The sequence below is a fragment of the Indicator indicator genome, chromosome 3, assembly GCF_027791375.1.
Source record: "Indicator indicator isolate 239-I01 chromosome 3, UM_Iind_1.1, whole genome shotgun sequence".
NCBI classification, from domain to species: domain Eukaryota; kingdom Metazoa; phylum Chordata; class Aves; order Piciformes; family Indicatoridae; genus Indicator; species Indicator indicator.
In genome coordinates, this window is record NC_072012.1 from 12,036,951 (window position 1) to 12,054,080 (window position 17,130).

General features: G+C 42.5%; 1 protein-coding gene across 1 annotated transcript in view; it reads right to left on the reverse strand.

Moving 5' to 3' along the window:
• Positions 1-17,130, reverse strand: part of EXOC4 (exocyst complex component 4) — a 469,162-nt gene that overhangs the window by 409,523 nt on the left and 42,509 nt on the right. The window contains exons 4-5 of the mRNA XM_054399834.1: positions 2,516-2,700; positions 312-421 (exon numbers count right to left, since the gene is read on the reverse strand). Coding sequence (XP_054255809.1) covers positions 312-421; positions 2,516-2,700 — 295 coding nt within the window. The remainder of the gene's footprint in view (positions 1-311; positions 422-2,515; positions 2,701-17,130) is intronic.

Genomic DNA, 17,130 nt, shown 5'->3' on the forward strand with positions numbered 1-17,130 from the left:
ATCACAGCTATCTCTGATGCCCAAGATATCAAGAACATGGTCAAGATCCCAACAGACAGAGAAAACCAGGTTTTTCTCCCTACAGAAGAGGAGGGAAGAGAGGGGAGGGACAATTTACCAAAAGAAAACTGCAAATATAGCCAGGTTCTGTCCCTGGACACACCATTCATTTCATGGCATTGCACAAATCACTTTCAGTCTTTGTTTCGGGACCTTCCATCAGCAGCCATCCCTGAATAGGAGATGACACACCCACTAGTGAAGATGTACAAATAAATTCTGTGAGAAATGCACATGACCTAAATACTCACTACTGGAGCTTCCAGGAGTACTGAACTGAGAAGCCTCAAGGAATTTCCGAGGTGTAGATAAGTTAGTAACATCCATAAGAGGTACGGGAGAGGCGTCCTTCACAAGCGAACTGCGTGAGGGGAAAGAATTCAGGCAGTTTGTAATTTACAGTCATAGTTCACAACAAATAATTCATTCATTTCTTAAACTCTTAAGCCTAAGCAATCGATCTACGGAACAGTTTTGCTACGAGAGGTTTATGACACTTGCAGTGCAAGGATGAATACAAGTTGGTGTCTCTATACACACAAGCAATGACAGAGGAACACTGTCATAGCAAAAGCAAAACTGGGTTTTCCCAAGGCCTCTCAGAATTTAATAGCACTTTAGACTCGTCTGTCTGGTCTCAGCAACATGGTCAGGACAAAGGCCTGTATTCATAGGAAAGATGCTTCATCCCTCTGAGCATCTTGGTGGCCCTTCTCTGTACCTACTCCAGCAGGTCCATGCCACTTTTGTGTTAAGAGCCTCAGAGCCTGACACAGTAATCTCAGGTATGATCTCTCCAGAGCAGAGTGGCAAAATTGCCTATCTCCATCTGCTGGCCACGCTTCTTTTGATGCAGCCCGGGATGCAATTCCCCTTCCGGGCTGCAAGTGCCCATTGTTTCCTCATGTGCAGCTTTTCATCCATCAGTACCCCCAAGTCCTTTTCTGCAGGGCTGTTCTCAATTTCATCATTCCCCAGCCTGTATTGATATTGAAGATTGCCCTGACCATGGTGCAGGACCTTGCTTGCACTTTGCCTTATTAAACCTCATGAGATTGAAGATCTTTAAAATCATTCCATCCAACTGTCCAAAACAAAAATTCCATCAGACATTAGAGCTGGAAAGTCAGTGGAAAAAAAAGTCACCAAATCCCACCGTGGTGGTGGTTGCAAGGGACCTTTGTAGATCATCTAGCCTAACACCCCTGCTAAAGCAGGGTCATCAACAGCAGGTTGCCCATGATTGCATCCAGGAGGGTTTGGAATCTCCCCAAAGAAGGAGATTCTACAGCCTGTCTGGACAGCCTGCCCCAGGGCTCCAGCACCCTCATAGCAAAGAGATTCCTTCTCCTCATGTTAAGATTGAATTTCCTGTGTTCCTGTTTGCCCCCCAAGTCACATATCCAATATCTATGATGTCCAACAGGGAATGGGGAAAAAGACAGAAATCAAGATAATAAGGGATGCCTGTAGCAGCCACACATAACTTGAGTTAGTGAGTCACTGCAGAGCCCGGGTACACCAAAGCTTGACATCTGTTTTCAATTAACAGATGAGTGAAGAAGGGACAGAGGGCTTGCTAGCAACCCTCCTTCCTAGGAATTTAAACTTCAATCAACCCTTTATTTCATAATTTCATTTAATGCAACTTACTGTATCTGTCCTCTTGTTTTCAGTAAGCGCTTTTTATTCATTCTCATAATAAAACACCACTTTATCTTTTCTCTGAATCTTTATCACAGGCTGGCTCCCCCTGTTCCTCCCCATCCCTGTTTATTAGCCCCCCTACACAACATATCTTTCAATACTGTCTTTTCTAGCCACTATCTTTTCCCTTCCCTCTCAGTAACTCAATAGAGTTGCACTCAAAATTCACAAAATTAGGTAAAAATAGCCAGGCACCTCTGCTGCAGCTGAATTCAACAGATCAGATGCACCAGGCAGTTTCACCTTTTTAAAATACCTTAGAAACAGAACACAGATAAGAACACTGCTCAGGCACTTCAATATTGCAGCCTCTGGCTAGTAATCTCAGGGTTAGCTGGACGTCTTTTAAACCTTGGGTACTTGCTAGAAAAAATGAGCCATTTTTCCTTGTGTTCTTCCCTTTGCCAGACCTGAGCTTCATGATCATGACATTTGTAAGAAAGGTATATGCAGAGAAAGAAAAGAATGCTAAAAGGAATTGACCTCATCAAAATTCTGTGGGAAGCAGCAAAAACCCAACAGAATCACTAAGCAAAAGTGAAAGAACAAGAACAGTCTGTTCACAGGCTCCAAGATGCATCAACATGTTTGGTGGTTTTTTGCTCCCCACAGCCATAAGCATGAGAAATTTGCTTGCCAAAAACGAAAGGTTGAAGTGCAAGTCAAAAGCATTCTCCCAAGAAAGGGAGAACATTGTCCTTTTCTCTTCCAAAGCTGTTGCCCTCAGCTAGCATGACAGCAAACCCACCTTATTCTCCCTTTCTCCTTGCTGCGTTGTCCTACTCGGTTAGTTGACTTGATGTAAAGATGACGGTGTAGCTCATCTATCAGCACCAGGTGCATGTTCATCTTCTTGCTATGGAGCTCCAGACGCAGATCACTCAGTCCCTCCACCTGAAGAAGGGGACCCTCCAAGGAGTCCACTGCTGACACCTGAAAAGAGAACACATGACAGCTTTTGAAGGTCAACTCATTCATCTCTCAGGATTTTTGCATCTGAATAGTTCCCTCTAAAAATAAGGAGCTGGAACACTAGACCAGGCTGCCTAGAAAGGTTGTGGAGACTCCTTCGTCAGAGAGAATCCAAACTCGCCTGGACTTTGTACTCCTAGGCAACCCGCTCTAGCTGACCCTGCTTTAGCACGGGGGTTGGACTAGATGGTCTCCAAAGCTCCTTTCCAATCTCCACCATGCTGAGATTCTGTGAATACCATGAGGATTCTATGCACACAGCCTTTTAAACCATGAAATGTTCAGGCAAATACTTCTTTATTTCTATTCCTTAAAGAAAATTCAATATATAAAAAGGGTCCAAAACCTCAACAGCTCCAATTTAATGATCAGTCTCCAAATATTTTGAAGCTATATATAAAGTAAGCTCATTAAAACACAGCTTGTTCAATAAAAAACAAAGAGTTTATCACAAAATAAGAGGATTATCAAGTAGAGAAGTGTTAGAAAAAAGACTGACAACGATGTCTGATTGTCTTTGTTCTTCTCACTGCAGAAACACCAACAAATCATTATTCCCAATTCTATAAACAGGAAGAAAGTGGCTTAAATTTCATTTGCCTACAGTAATGTCATGACATCGCTCTGTAGGCTAGAAGGTAAGGCTTCCGAAGCTATGTCATGTACCTACACAGCATTTAAATCTGCAGCCATCAGGTAATGAAAATTAGTGTTGGTTCAAAGGTAGTTTTGAACTCTGAAAGAGAGAGGGGGAGTTAAATCATCGAATCAGAGAAGGGTTTGGGTTGGAAGGGATCTTAAAGTATCACCTAGTTCCCATCCCTTGCCATGGGCAGGGACACCTTCCACTGCACCAGGTTGCTCAAGCCCACATCCACCTGGCCTCAAATGCTTCCAGGGAGGTGCCATCCACAACTCTGGGCAGCCTGTTCCAGCGTCTCACCATTGTGAAGAATCTCTTCCTAATATCCATTCTAAATCTACCCTCCGGCTTCAACCATTCCATCTCATCCTATCACTGCAAGCATTCTTGTAGGCCCCCTTCAGCACTGGAAGGCTACTTATAAGGTCTCCCCAGGCTCAACAATCCCTACTCTCTCAGCCTGCTGCCATAAGGGAGGCATTCCAGCCCTCTGATCATCTTCATTGCCTGCTCTGGACCCACTCCAATAGTTCCATGTTCTGCCTCAGGACTGGATGCAGTGCTCCAGGTGAGGTCTCAAGAGAACAGAGCAGAGGGACAGAATCACCTCACTTGCTCTGCTGGTCACACTCCTCTTCATGCAGCCCAGGATATGGCTGACTTTCAGGGCTGCAAGCACACAAACATTTGATTATTAAGGCTCATACCAAGGAAAAAAAAAATATACAAGCAACAGAGATCCAAACATGGAATAACAAAGAGACCATGGGTATCACTTCTCTGCTGATACACTTGGAAAGTGACCAGCTGACATCTACTTGACTCAGGAAGTTCGTTTTTATTTATACCCTAAACATAAGTGTGGACAAAAGCACCAGGAATGACAAATCAGTGCATACAAGCAACACTATCCATTTGCATCTCTCCTAGTTCACCTATTTCTCCAACTATTTAACAAAACACCTCCACAGTTAAATAAATAAATAAATAAATAAATAAATAATGGCATCTCTCTGCAGCCCCCATAAATCTCAGTGCTGAAGTTCTAAGAAACTAGAACCTGTGTTTGGCATACAGGGCTTTAAAAACTAGGGAACAAAAAAAAAAACAATTTTAAAAAATTCCTTAATAACTGAAGATACTATTCTCAAAATCAGACATTTCCCTGCAATTCAGGATTTATGTTTATAGCAAAACAAACATTAAAAATGAAAAGTAAGGAGATACAGTAATCAAACAATCAAGCTAAGGTCTGGTCCCTTAATACCAGCAAATATTAACCACACTGAAAGAACATCTATCAACAGTGTATTGCCTTGCTTGCCTCTAAGCCAAGAGTGACCCTGCAGCAGGTTTGGGGCAGTCAGGCTTGTTATATTAAGAGCAGTGTGTAAGAGAAAGCTGAACTTTTTCTTTCCTCCTCAGAAATTTTGCCCAGAAATCCCCAACTACGAAATTCTTTTCTGTGCATGGATGATGAGTGGGCACTTGCTTCCAGTCTTTAGATTATAGCTTAGTCCTGAGAAAGGATTCATGTCACATTATTAATCACAGAGGAGTGAATAGGCTCCTAAGCCCACCAATGTTGTAAATTCAACACCATTTAGGGGATTCCTACCGCCTGACACAAAGCATGGTCCACCCTCTTTCTTCCCAGCATTTATTGTAGACAGTTACAGAAGTCATAGAATCCCACCACAGAGGGGGGTGGAAGGGACCTCTGGAGATCATGTAGTACAACCCCTCTACTAAAGCAGGATCACACACAGCAGGCTGCCCAGGATCATAACCAGGTGGGTTTGGAATTTCTCCAGAGAAGGAGACTCCACAGCCTCTCTAGGGAGCCTGCTTCAGGGTGCCACAACACTCACAGGAGGAAAGGTTTTCCTTACAGTTAGGTGAAACTTCCTGTGCTCCAGATTTTGCCCATTGCCCACTCTTCTGTCACTGAACACCACTGAAAAGAGTCTGGCCCCATCCTCTTGCACCCTATCCTTTAGCTCTTCCTGAGCATTGATCAGATCCCCTCTCAGGCTGTTCTCCAGGCTCAACAGCCCCAGGTTCCTCTTCACACAGATGCTCCAGGACCCTTAGCATCTTTGTAGCCTCTGCTGGATTCTTTCCAGTACTTTCCTGTTTTGCTTGAACTGGGGAGCCCAGCAGCAGACAGATTACTCCAATAGTGTCCTCACTAGGTCAGAGTAGATGGAGAGGAGAACCTCCTTCAACCTCTTGATTGCACTCTTAACACACCCCAGGTGACCATTGGCCTTCTTGGTTACAAGGGCACATTGCTGGCTCATGCAGGGCACATCACATGGTGTTTGGCCATAACATCATAAAACCACACCACAGATGAAGCAAAAACCCCCAAAAAGCTGGTATGCTAGAGTGCACACAAATAGAGAAGGCTCAGCAGGCATGCAAACAGCTTAGAAACCCTTGGCAGAAATGTAAGTGTAAATTTTTATCTTTTCCCTTGGCAGGTAGAGCTGTACCCCACAATTCCCAGTTCCAAAGGCACTTTAACCCTCCCCAGTCACTTGCAGACATTCATCACTGCCCTGAAAGCTGTCAGCAATTTCACCAAACAAAGAACAACATCAGGAACAACATTTGTCAAACTGAGAAGCTGAGAGATGAAAATGCAACTAGGGAAGAACTGAAAAGCAAGGAGGAAACTGACATTAAACAAGGTTCCAAGGCATCCAGGAAAAGTGTTATCTAAAAAACAAGCAACAAAAAATTAGCTTTCCACCGGATTGTTTGGCTCTATTTTTTGTCCTCCCAGTTCCTAAAGAGTTAGTTATTCTCTAAATTAATTAAGAGCAACACAGTTCTCAAACATCTTTTGAGAAACAAATGGAACACTCATTTACTACTGCACTTAACAATCCACACCCTCCCCAACAACAATAAAACGAAAAATTCCATGCTCTTATGCACTGAACTTTCTTACTCTGGAGAAATCTGGAAGTGTTTTTTAGGTGGGGCTTGTGTTTGGGTGTTTAGTTTTGTTGGGGTTTTTTGTTGTTGGTTGGTTTGGGTTATTTCTTGGTTTGGTGTGGGTTTTGGTTTTTTTTTGTTTTTTTTTTTTATGGCTTTTCTGATACTGCCTGAAATTATGCCACAGGAGGCTTAGGTTGGATATTAAGAAAAAAAAATTAACTGACAGAGGGGTCAGGCATTGGAACAGGCTGCCCAGAGAGGTGGTAGAGTCAGCATCCCTAGAGGTGTTCAAGAAATGTGTGGACATGGCACTTTGGGACATGGTTGAGTCACCATGGTGGTGGTAGATTGATGGTTGGACTCTATCTTAGAGGTCTTCCCAACTGAAACAATTCTAAGACTCTATGATAATTCTATAAAGAACAAATCAAGGAAAAGATGCATTCTAAGATGAAACTTAAGTGCTGGGGGTTGAACATGCTTGAATTGCCAGCATCATGCTTAAGCATAAAAAGCTTTCTACAGTTTAAAAGTCAACTGTCTCACTCCCTTTTGAACACTAAACTTCTGAAACCCAGTAATTTTATATTTAAATTGTATCTATAATTTTCCCACTCGCTTATTACAAAGTTATCTGGAGTCTTCAGACAAGCAAAAGCCCTTCAATTCTAATTACTTGTATCACTTATTTGGATTTTAATTATATTACTTTGAATAATTATGAACAGAAAAACCTTACCAGCTATATTTCCACATCAGGTTTGATTTTTTTCAGTACACTATAGCAAGTTTTAGATTTTTTTTTTTCAGTTCACCAGCAGTCTTTTGAACATTCACTTAAAAAAACATCAGTGCTGGGGAAAAAAAACCCTACATTTAGAGGAGTATAACCCATCCTGTTGCCCAGTGCTAGAATGACCCAGCTTCTCATGTTGGCATCATCTACCATGTTCACCACTGCTTTACAGAGCACATGATACATTAAAAGACATTGGAGCTGTCTTATATGGCAAATGAGGAGAGCAGTGAAGTCAAAGGCTATTCACACCTACCAAAGAGTTATCTCCAGGCCCCACATGCTAGACTGAGAAGTAGAACCACTCAGAAGCACGCTGTGGTCACGGAGTAAACAAAGACATGCAAAGGCAGCAAGCACAGACATCAACATTCTCTGTCAGGACACGTCAGAGAACTCTGAAAATCAGGAATCAGCATTTATGGGGTTGCTGATTATCGCCTGATCCAGCTTGGTAGGGACCTTCAGAGCTTTACAGTCTAATCCCTTGCTCAAAGCAGGACTAACTTCAACACTCCCTAGAGACTTCCAAGACCCATCAGGATGCATTCCAGTGTGCCTTGCCCTAGGTGACCCTGATTTGGCAGAGGGTTTGGGCTTGATCTCTGGAGGTCCCTCCCAACCCCCACCATTCTATGACTGTTACATCAGGCCACTCCTGGCATCTAGTCAAGGACTGAAAATCAGCAAGCACAGAGATTCACAATCTCTCTGATCTCTTGTTCCTGATGTTCAACTCCTCTCACAGGGAAAAAATTTCTCCTTAATATAGAATGATTTGGGTTGGAAGGGATCTTAGAGATCATCTACTTATACCTTCTCTGCCATGGTCAATGGCAGACACCTCCCAGCAGGTTGCTCAGTCACCCAACCTGGCCTTAGGTACTTCCAGGCATGGGGCATCCACAACTTTTCTTATATTCAGTCAGTTTCTCCCACAGAAATGGTTGATGGTTGCCTCTCATTTACACACTTGCACCTGGCTCTGTTTTCACTCTGAGATGGCCACAGACAGCAAAAAAAACCCCAATTTTCCTGCAGGCTGAACAAACTCATCTTCTGCATCTACTGCAGCATCTTCTTACACAATCTGTGCTTCTAACCTCCATGACTCTGGGGGGCTCTACAGTGAACTCACTGCCATATATTTCTTTCCCCATCCAAGAAAAGGTAGGTAGGTTTCTTTTAGAGGAGCCACCAAAACTGGACATGGTACTCCACATGTAACCTCAAGTGTATAGACACTTGTCTTGATCTGCTGGCTATGATTCTACAAATACAGGGAGTGGGGCATTCAAATATGAATATAACATCCTGGACTGCATCCCCACAGTGTGAGCAGCAAGTAGAGGGCAGGGGTTCTGCCCGTCTGCTGAGACCCCACCTACAGTGCTGGGGCCAGCTCTGGAGTCCTCAGCACAGCAGAGACATGGACCTGTTGGAGCAGGGCCAGAGGAGCCCAGGAAGACCTTCCTGTGGCCTTTCAGTACTTAAAGGAACTGATAACAAAGCTGGGGACAGACATTTTAGCAGGACCTATTATGACAGGACAAGGGGTGATGGTTTGAATCTAAGAGAGGGAGATTTAAACTGGATAAAAGGAAGAAATTTTATACACTGGGGGTGATGAAACACTGGCCCACATTGCCCAGAGAAGTGATAGATGCCTCATGTCTGGAACATTCCAGGTCAGGCAACCTGGGACTCTGAGCAACCTGCTTTATTTGAAGACATCCCTACTTATTGCAGAAGGGTTGGACTAGATGATGTTTAAAAGGGCTCTTCCAACCCAAACCATTGCATAATTCTATGATATAGTGACACAGATCCAGCACAATAAGTCTGTTATCCAAAAAAAGTCAGTGAGAGAAACCACCCTTGTTTCCCCTGTCACTGCCACCCTGCACATGAACTGAACTGAGGGTGCAACTGAGACACCACATCTGGTAAGAATTTTGCATAACAAAGATTAAAGATGCTATAAAATATGCAACAGTAGCACATTTAATTAGATTTTCTCCTCTCAGCTTCAACAAGATTTCCCAAGTAGTTACCTGGGGTTTAATACTCCTATTGCCTCCTGGGTGCCCTTCATACTAACACAAGGACTAAGAAACACAGAACTGTATGTAGAAGAGAAGAGTTATCACTATAGACCTCTGTTTAAGACTGATAATCGAATAGCTGCCTTTTTGCAGAGCACCTGAACATTAGATGTATGGGGAAAAAAAAAAAAAAAAACTATGAATAGTTCAAGGGTCCAGAAAATGCACCTGAGTGCCCTTCAAGACTTCCTTGCACCCACCTGGTTTAGCTAGAGGTATATGAGTGATTCTACTATTTCCCCCCTCCCCATAAAGGTGTGTCAGGGTTAGGGCTGGGTTGGGCACTAAGTAGACAAATGCTCTCTATAAACCACTCTCCTTTTCCAAAGGGAAGAGAAAAGGAGTAAAGAAAAGAAACTGTTGGGTTGGGGAAGAAACTAAACCAGCTTTAGTGAAAATAATAACAATAAAATGAAATATAAACAAGTATCTACAATATCAACCCCAAGTCCCTGATGAAAATGACATCACCATCATCCTTGATGCTAGAGGCAGACATTGGGGAAGTCCCAGACTGGACTTCAGCCACAGATGGGAACCAGATTGAGGAATTCATGGACTGGGATTGAAGGAAAAATGGACAGAGTCCTCCTTGGACACTGGCCATGGAAGAAGAGGTTTGACCCTGGTGATCCTTCAGCTTTATCCTGGAGATGGCATCCATGGGATGGAATCCCTTGTTGGTCAGTTTAGGGTCATCTGTCCTACCTGCTCCTCCCAGAAGGTGCCATACCTTATTTACTGCATGCCAACATGGGGCACAATATTTAGCAGTGCCTTTGGTCTCCACAGGAGCAAGTCTAAGCAAGAGCCTTTCTGCAGCCCAAACCTTGTCAGTGACTCTGCCCATCAGCACTGTCATTACTAGAAGCAGCCACTGTCTGGGCAAATCTGCCCTGAGCTTCAGCAAGTGCAGTTCCTGAGAAGAGCCTGAGCTGATAGGTCAAATCACTGACCAGAGTTAGTTCTGCTCTAGCTCAAACCAGGACAGGGTGGGAGGCTGGGGGTAGATAATGGCATCATGTTTGACCACCCAACTATAAAGATAGTCTTAGTTAAAGGAATTCCAACATTTTTTCATTTGGTAGGGGCTGGGGTGGGTAGAAGAGCTGTAGTAAAACAGCTGGAAGGCAAGTCAAACAAACTTACATCTTGTTATTCCTCCTTAAAGAGCTGATTTGCCACAAGTGAAATTTGCCACAACTAAAAGAAATAGCAGATAATCCCCATCGTGACTTAGATATTTGTCTCTGCGGCAAATTTAGTATTGGGGGAATCTTCAACCTACCACAGTCTCTCCCACTGAAAGCCACACCTAAATATAAAATAACTATTTAGTGGAATACTTAAATTTTTGGCCAGGATTGCCACAGAATTTGACTTAATCTGATAGTTATTTCTGATGTTAAAATCTACTTATCTGTTTTGTGCTTATCATTACCTACAACAATAAGTAGTGACCCTTCAGAAAATAAGGGCCAACTAAATAAGCCTGAGAAGCAAATTCTGCTTCATGTGAGCTAAAAATTGCAAGTTTACAGAAAATAACTGTGGCACCAGAGCCATTATGCAGCTTGTTTAAAGGGCACAGGCAGTTTATAGCAGGGCTTAATTGCCTTTAAGAGAAAATGTAGCTAAACATTTGCCTATCAAAGCACCCAATTTGGAAAGTTTTAATTCAGCATTTTACAATTAGAACCTAAGTACTAGCTAGAAATTTGTTAAAAATTCTCCTTTCCTTCCTGGCTTTGGCCAAGGTTTTCCAGTCTGCTCACAGTTAAATGCACTTATTCCCTCAAAAGGTTTTTCAACAGTATTTTAGTTCTCCAACAAGCACTGCAGAACTAAGAGTGAAAAGCAAAAAAATTGTGGAATTATGAGTTTAATCCTAGATTTCTACCCTTGTAGAAGTCTATGATTAGAGATAAAATGAAAGCCCTCAACTAGGTGCTTTTTCAGGGCAAGCCCACAGAATAATAGTTGTTCAAACCAGAAACCTAAATGCTTTCTGGTTGGGATACCAGCCTATTCTGAATTCAGACAGCAGATAGGAAAACATGAACAAACAACTGAGAAAGGTTAAAAGAAAACAATGTGGTAGGTCACAATTTGAAGGGGGAAAAAAAAAAAAAGAGTCAAGTCATACACAGAGCATGACAAAAGGGAAACAGCTGAACTCTCTGAATAAACCAATAAATAAAGAGCAGCAGCCTAGAAGGTTTCAGCTGCCTTGCTGGATGAATAAAGACAATGCTGACATTTAACAGGAGGACAATTGATCTACTGCTTTTACAAGAAACTTGCTTTCAAAAGGTACAGGAAAGGAAAACGTCTAAAAGAAGTGGCTTCAATGTGTGTAGCCAGATCTAAACAAGCACTTCCCTGAATTCAATTTGCACCTGACTTGTCTAGGAGAAGGAACTAAGCTGAAAAGTTTGCTTCAGCAACAGGAAGGTACTCACACTGCAGCTGCTGGCACTTTGCACCAGGCAAAAAAAGCAGAATGGTTTCTGGTCAAAGCATTCAAGACAATAAATATAACAGCAAATGATGCCTAGAAATAACATGGCCAGCAGAACTAGGGCAGGGATCCTCCTCCTGTACTTGGCACAGCTGAGACCACATCTCAAATACTGGGTTCAGTTTTGGGCTCCTCACTCCGAGAAGGATATTGAGGTACTGAAGTGTGTTCAGAAAAGGGCTTCTGGTCCTGTCACTAGGCAGCACTGAATAGAGCCTCACATAGCCTTCTTTGCACTCTCCTTTGCATTTATTACACATTGCTAAGACCCCTCTGGAACCTTCTCTCCCCCAGGCTGAGCTGTTCCATCTCTTTATCTTCTCCGCATAATGGTCCTGTCCCTTCAACATCCCTGTGGAAAGAAGTGTGGCCAGCAGATCGAGAGCAGTAATTCTGCCACTCTACTCTGCCCTGGTGAGACCTCACCTGGAGTACTGTGTCCAGCTATGGGACCCCCACCACAAGAGAGACATGGCCATCCTGCAGCAGGTCCAGAGAGGGGCCACAAAGCTATCAGAATTCTGGGGCACCTCTCCTATGAGGACAGGCTGAGGCAGTTAAGTTTGTTCCGCCTGGAGTAGAGAAGGCTCTGGGGAAACCTTATAACTATATTTCAGTATCTGAAGAGGACCTACCGGAAGGCTGGAGAGGGACAGTTCAGAAGGGCTTCAAACAATAGGACAAGGAGCAATGGTTCAAAACTGGAGCTGGGTACATTTACTTTGGACATCAGGAGGAAGTTCTTCACAATGAGAGTGGAAAAATACTGGAACAGGTTACAAACGAAATTGGTTGAGGCTGAATCCCTGGAGACATTTGAGATCAGAAACGATGTGCCCCAGGGCAGCCTGATCCAGTTGGAGATGTCCCTGCTCACTGCAGGTATGTTGGACAAGATGACCTTTGAAGGGCTCTTCCAACCCAGTATCATCTGTGAATCCATGAAAGGGCTAACATCCAGAAAACAGGCAAGTGAGTACATTGAGTCTCCACTGCTAGAAACGTGAGTAACTGCTTAAGCCTGCTTTTAATCTGTATTTTTCCTTCTTAACAAGAAGCTTGATGTAAGTCCTATCAAATAAGCCTGTATTTCACCTGTAAACTTGTTCAATATTTTGGTTGGAAGGTGACTCAACATGAAGCTGAAAAGTTTCTGTTTTGAGAATAGGATATCCAAATAATGAGGCACATGGAAAACATGCACTTGCAGTTAAGAAACCCCAAAACTGGGCACTGTCTGCTATAAAAGTGCCACAGGCCAGCATACAGCAGAGTGCGAACTGATACCAACACAAAGCAGTGACCATGAACTTCAAGCAAACCCAGATGTTCCTAAAGAGGGAGCCTTCAGCTACAACCCATGGAAAATATGAGAAGGATCTAGATCAAAGATCTTGAGCTATTCCTGCTTGCCACTGCCTCCTTCTGCTTAAAAACAGGAAAAGGAGAATAGGTAACACAGGATGTGAGGATTATTGAGTAGCTGGAAAACACTGATGAACAGCAGCCAGTACTGATTAACATTCTTGATAGGAAGATGATGGAAGAAATTGCCACCAATTTTGTTCACCTTTCAACAGCCTTGTAAGAATTCACTAGTTAAAAGCAAACAAAAGAACTATAAAAGACTGAGGGCTAAGGAAGAGGATTCCTCTGCAATATTTTGGCAACAGCCGAGGTCACTCCCCTTGAGATAAAAGGATTTGCTGACCAAATCATGCAGAAAGGGGAAGACTGATGTAGACTGAAGCAGAAAAGAGAAGTTTGAAAGATTAGTTAGATTCTGAGCTACATACAAAAAAAGAAGTGCTCAGGTTGCAAGAAATGAGCTCACCCTGAGATGAGCAACGAGAGCTGATTTGATGGAGAAGGACAGGGTAAAAGGCTTGCTTTTTGTTTAAAAGGTCATTTCCTCTTAAGTATAGCACCTTATACCAAGATTCCCACCAGCTCAGTCATCTTTACTGAAAAGCAGCCCCTGCTACAAAAGGAGGCACAAGTAGCCAGCATGTGACACAGTGCCCAGCAGCAAGAATATATATCCAAAGGCTAAGGAGTAACACAATTCTGGTTTAATGTCTTAAGAGAGCAGAAGAGGTTTTTTTTCCCAGAGAATCAAATTCCAGCAAGCCAAACTCCACAACTTTCCTTTCTAAATCACTCATCCCATCTAGTCTTACCATCCTTTTGTTCTTTCCTGGAAAGAAATCTGATGTTATTAGATCTAAGCATGGAAGAGGTCAGAAACGTTTCCCTATCACTGTAGTGCTGCTTTAATTAGATTTTACAGAAGTTAATTTTATATCTCTTGCTAATAAAACTATTGCTTCTACTTTATGAAAACATTCCAAGCAAACATGTTATGAATGTATTCACTCCAAGCAGAAGCAACTTTTATTTTCCTTAGGTGTTTAAATGGCAATGACCCAACCTTACTGTTTTCCTCTACAAACCATAACATATTAAATTATGTTTCTCACTTGCTGTCCTTTACTCCAGCTACATAAATTTAATTCTTCGGAATTTGCCTTAATCCTGTCACACATCCATCATTCTACTTCTTCCTCCACTCACTGCAATTCGTCAATGTCTTTCTAGTAATAAAGTGCTGAAACCAAAAGCAGTGCTCAAGGAACACAGTGGATGAAAATCACCAAAGGAAAAATAAAAAATTTAACTGCTCACTTGGACTTTAACACAAAACATCAGCATTTTCGACACCAGTATGGTCAAACAACTGCTCTAAAAGGGAAAAATCAGAGACACTACTGGCAGCACAGGATTTCTCCATCAGTGACAACTCAATGGAATATACATGTATTATAGAATCATAGAATTATTATGGTTGAAACAGACCTCTAAGATCATTAAGTCCAACCATTAAACCAACACCACCATGACCACTAAACCATGTCTCAAAGTGCCATACCTACGTGTTTTTTGAAAACCTCCAAGGATGGTGCCTCTCTAGGCAGCCTTTTCCAATGTCTGACCACTCTTTCAGGAAAGAAAGTTTTTCTAATATCCAACCTAAACACCCCCTGGTAAAACTTGAGGCCATTTCATCTTGTCCTGTTGCTAGTTACTTGAGAGAAGAAACCAACACCCACCTCGCTACAATCTCCTTTCAGAGAGTCATAGAGAGGGAGGAGTCTTTCTCCAACTTTTTCTTCTCCACACAGGTTTTGCCCCAGGACCTGTAATAACTGTGTGCCTCAAATCTTCCAGACCTCCTGAGGATGAAAGTGGAAGCTCAGACATTTGGTATCATCTACAACAGCACCTCTGACAGGTCAGCCATAGAATTGACTGCCAAAGCACAGTGTTGAGCCCCAAAATTTAAATCAGTGCAAAAAAGTGACAGGGACAAATTCCAGGAAGAAACACCTACCTTGTGCTATTCAGCACAGCAGACACCAGCTTCACTGTCAAAAGCTGCATACTGCCAACTGCTGGAAGTTCACACAGCATTTTGGGACAGAATTGCTATGGCTTGCTCCATCCTCACTTCCTTCGAAACAGCCTCTGCATCAGACAGTACTGGCCTAAGAGCACCTTTGGCCTGACCCTGCACAGACATCTCTATTAGATCTCACTGCAGCACTGGCAAGGACTAGTAATACAGTAGAAGGAATCTTGAAGGCAGCTAAAAAAGCTTTTTCCTTTCTCTTTTCCTTACTTTTTCATCTCTTCATTTAATGCACCCTCACGCAGTCTCTAATGCCATTTAGAAAAGTACGTTTTTTTTTTTTTCAGGGCCATCTCTGCCACCAAGTCCTCTCTCTAGATGAATCACAGAATGTTAGAGCTTGGAAGGAACCTCTAGAGATCAAGTCCAACTTCCCCTGCCAAAGCAGGATCACCTAGTACAGGTCACAGGAACACATCCAGGTGGGTTTTACAAGTCTCCAAAGAAGGAAATCCCACAACCTCTTTAGGAAGCCTATTCCAGCGCTCTGTCACCCATGATAAGGTCCTAATGAACTGAAGTAAAAGAAAACAAACAGGATTTCCTTTTCATGCAAACCTACAGTTTTCCAAATCAATTATTTTGTTATCTTCAGGAAGACATTTTAAATCTTTTCTACTCCATGTTCCATATTTCTGTTAAAAAAATCTTTTATTCTGTACAATTAGCTCCTCACCTATTAATTTACTTCTTTTTATTACAGAACTCCTAAATTTGTAATATTAAACTGTGTAAGACAACCATTGCCTCCTCAAACAAGCCCCATCCATACATCTTCGTTTATGAGCTGTTCATAGCTTCACACAGCAACATTTCTTCTATCGAAAGTTACTTGGTAGCATTATACCAACTTCACCAGCCATAAATCAAATTACTTCAGTAGAAAACAACTGTGTTAAATTCACCCTGAATGATTCAAATACCTTACTAAAAACTGAATTTATTGTACCTTCTCACCCACTATTCACTGCCTTTAAAAAGAGAATCAAATTTATCTCTGTTATTTTATATCATCCCATAACCCAATCCATCTTCAACATTCTCTCTCAGTGTTTGTTCCAATACTTTACTACAGACAGAATTATATCTGCACAACCCAGAGCCTGGAAAAGAATGAATGGGGGGAAACTGTGATTACCGGGAAAAAAAAAATCCTGTATTCTAAGATGAAGTGATTAAAATGAAAAGTATAGCAGAACACAGTCCATAACATACCTTAGTAATTATAATTGCCAAAGGGATATGTAACAAAAGGAATAATAAACTGAAGGTGTAATAATGCTAGGTTCATGAGTGTCCTGGTTTGAGCTAGAACAGAACTAACTCTGGTCAGTGATTTGACTTCTCAGTTCAGGCTCTTCTCAGGATCTGCACTTGCTGAAGTTCTGAGCAGGTTTGCACACAGTGGCTGCTTCTAGCAATGACAACACTGATGGGGAGAGTTACTTCCAACGGCTGAGCTGCAGAAAAGCTCTTACTTGGACTTCCTCCTGTGCAGACTAAGGGCACTGCTAAAGCTTGTGCCCTCTGTTGGGGCACAGTAAAAATAAGGTATGGCACCTGTGGGGAGGGGCGGACAGAACAGGTGACCCTAAGTTAACCAACAAGGGATTCCATCCCACAGATACAGGATAACACAGAGGGAGTTAAGCCTCTTCTGCAACGGCTGCCATCTACAGACAGCTCTGTCCACTCTGGCTTCGATCCCAAATCCATTTGTTCCCAAATCCAGCTCCCAAATCTGGTTTTCATCTGACACTAAGTCCAGTCTGGGACTTGTCCCATGCCAGCATCAGCAGTTACAGTGACAAGAGTATGATCAGAGCAGTGGAAGACCTGCCATATGAAGAAAGGCTGACAGAACTAGGTTTGTTCAGCCTTGAGAGCAGATGGTTTAGGGGAGACCTT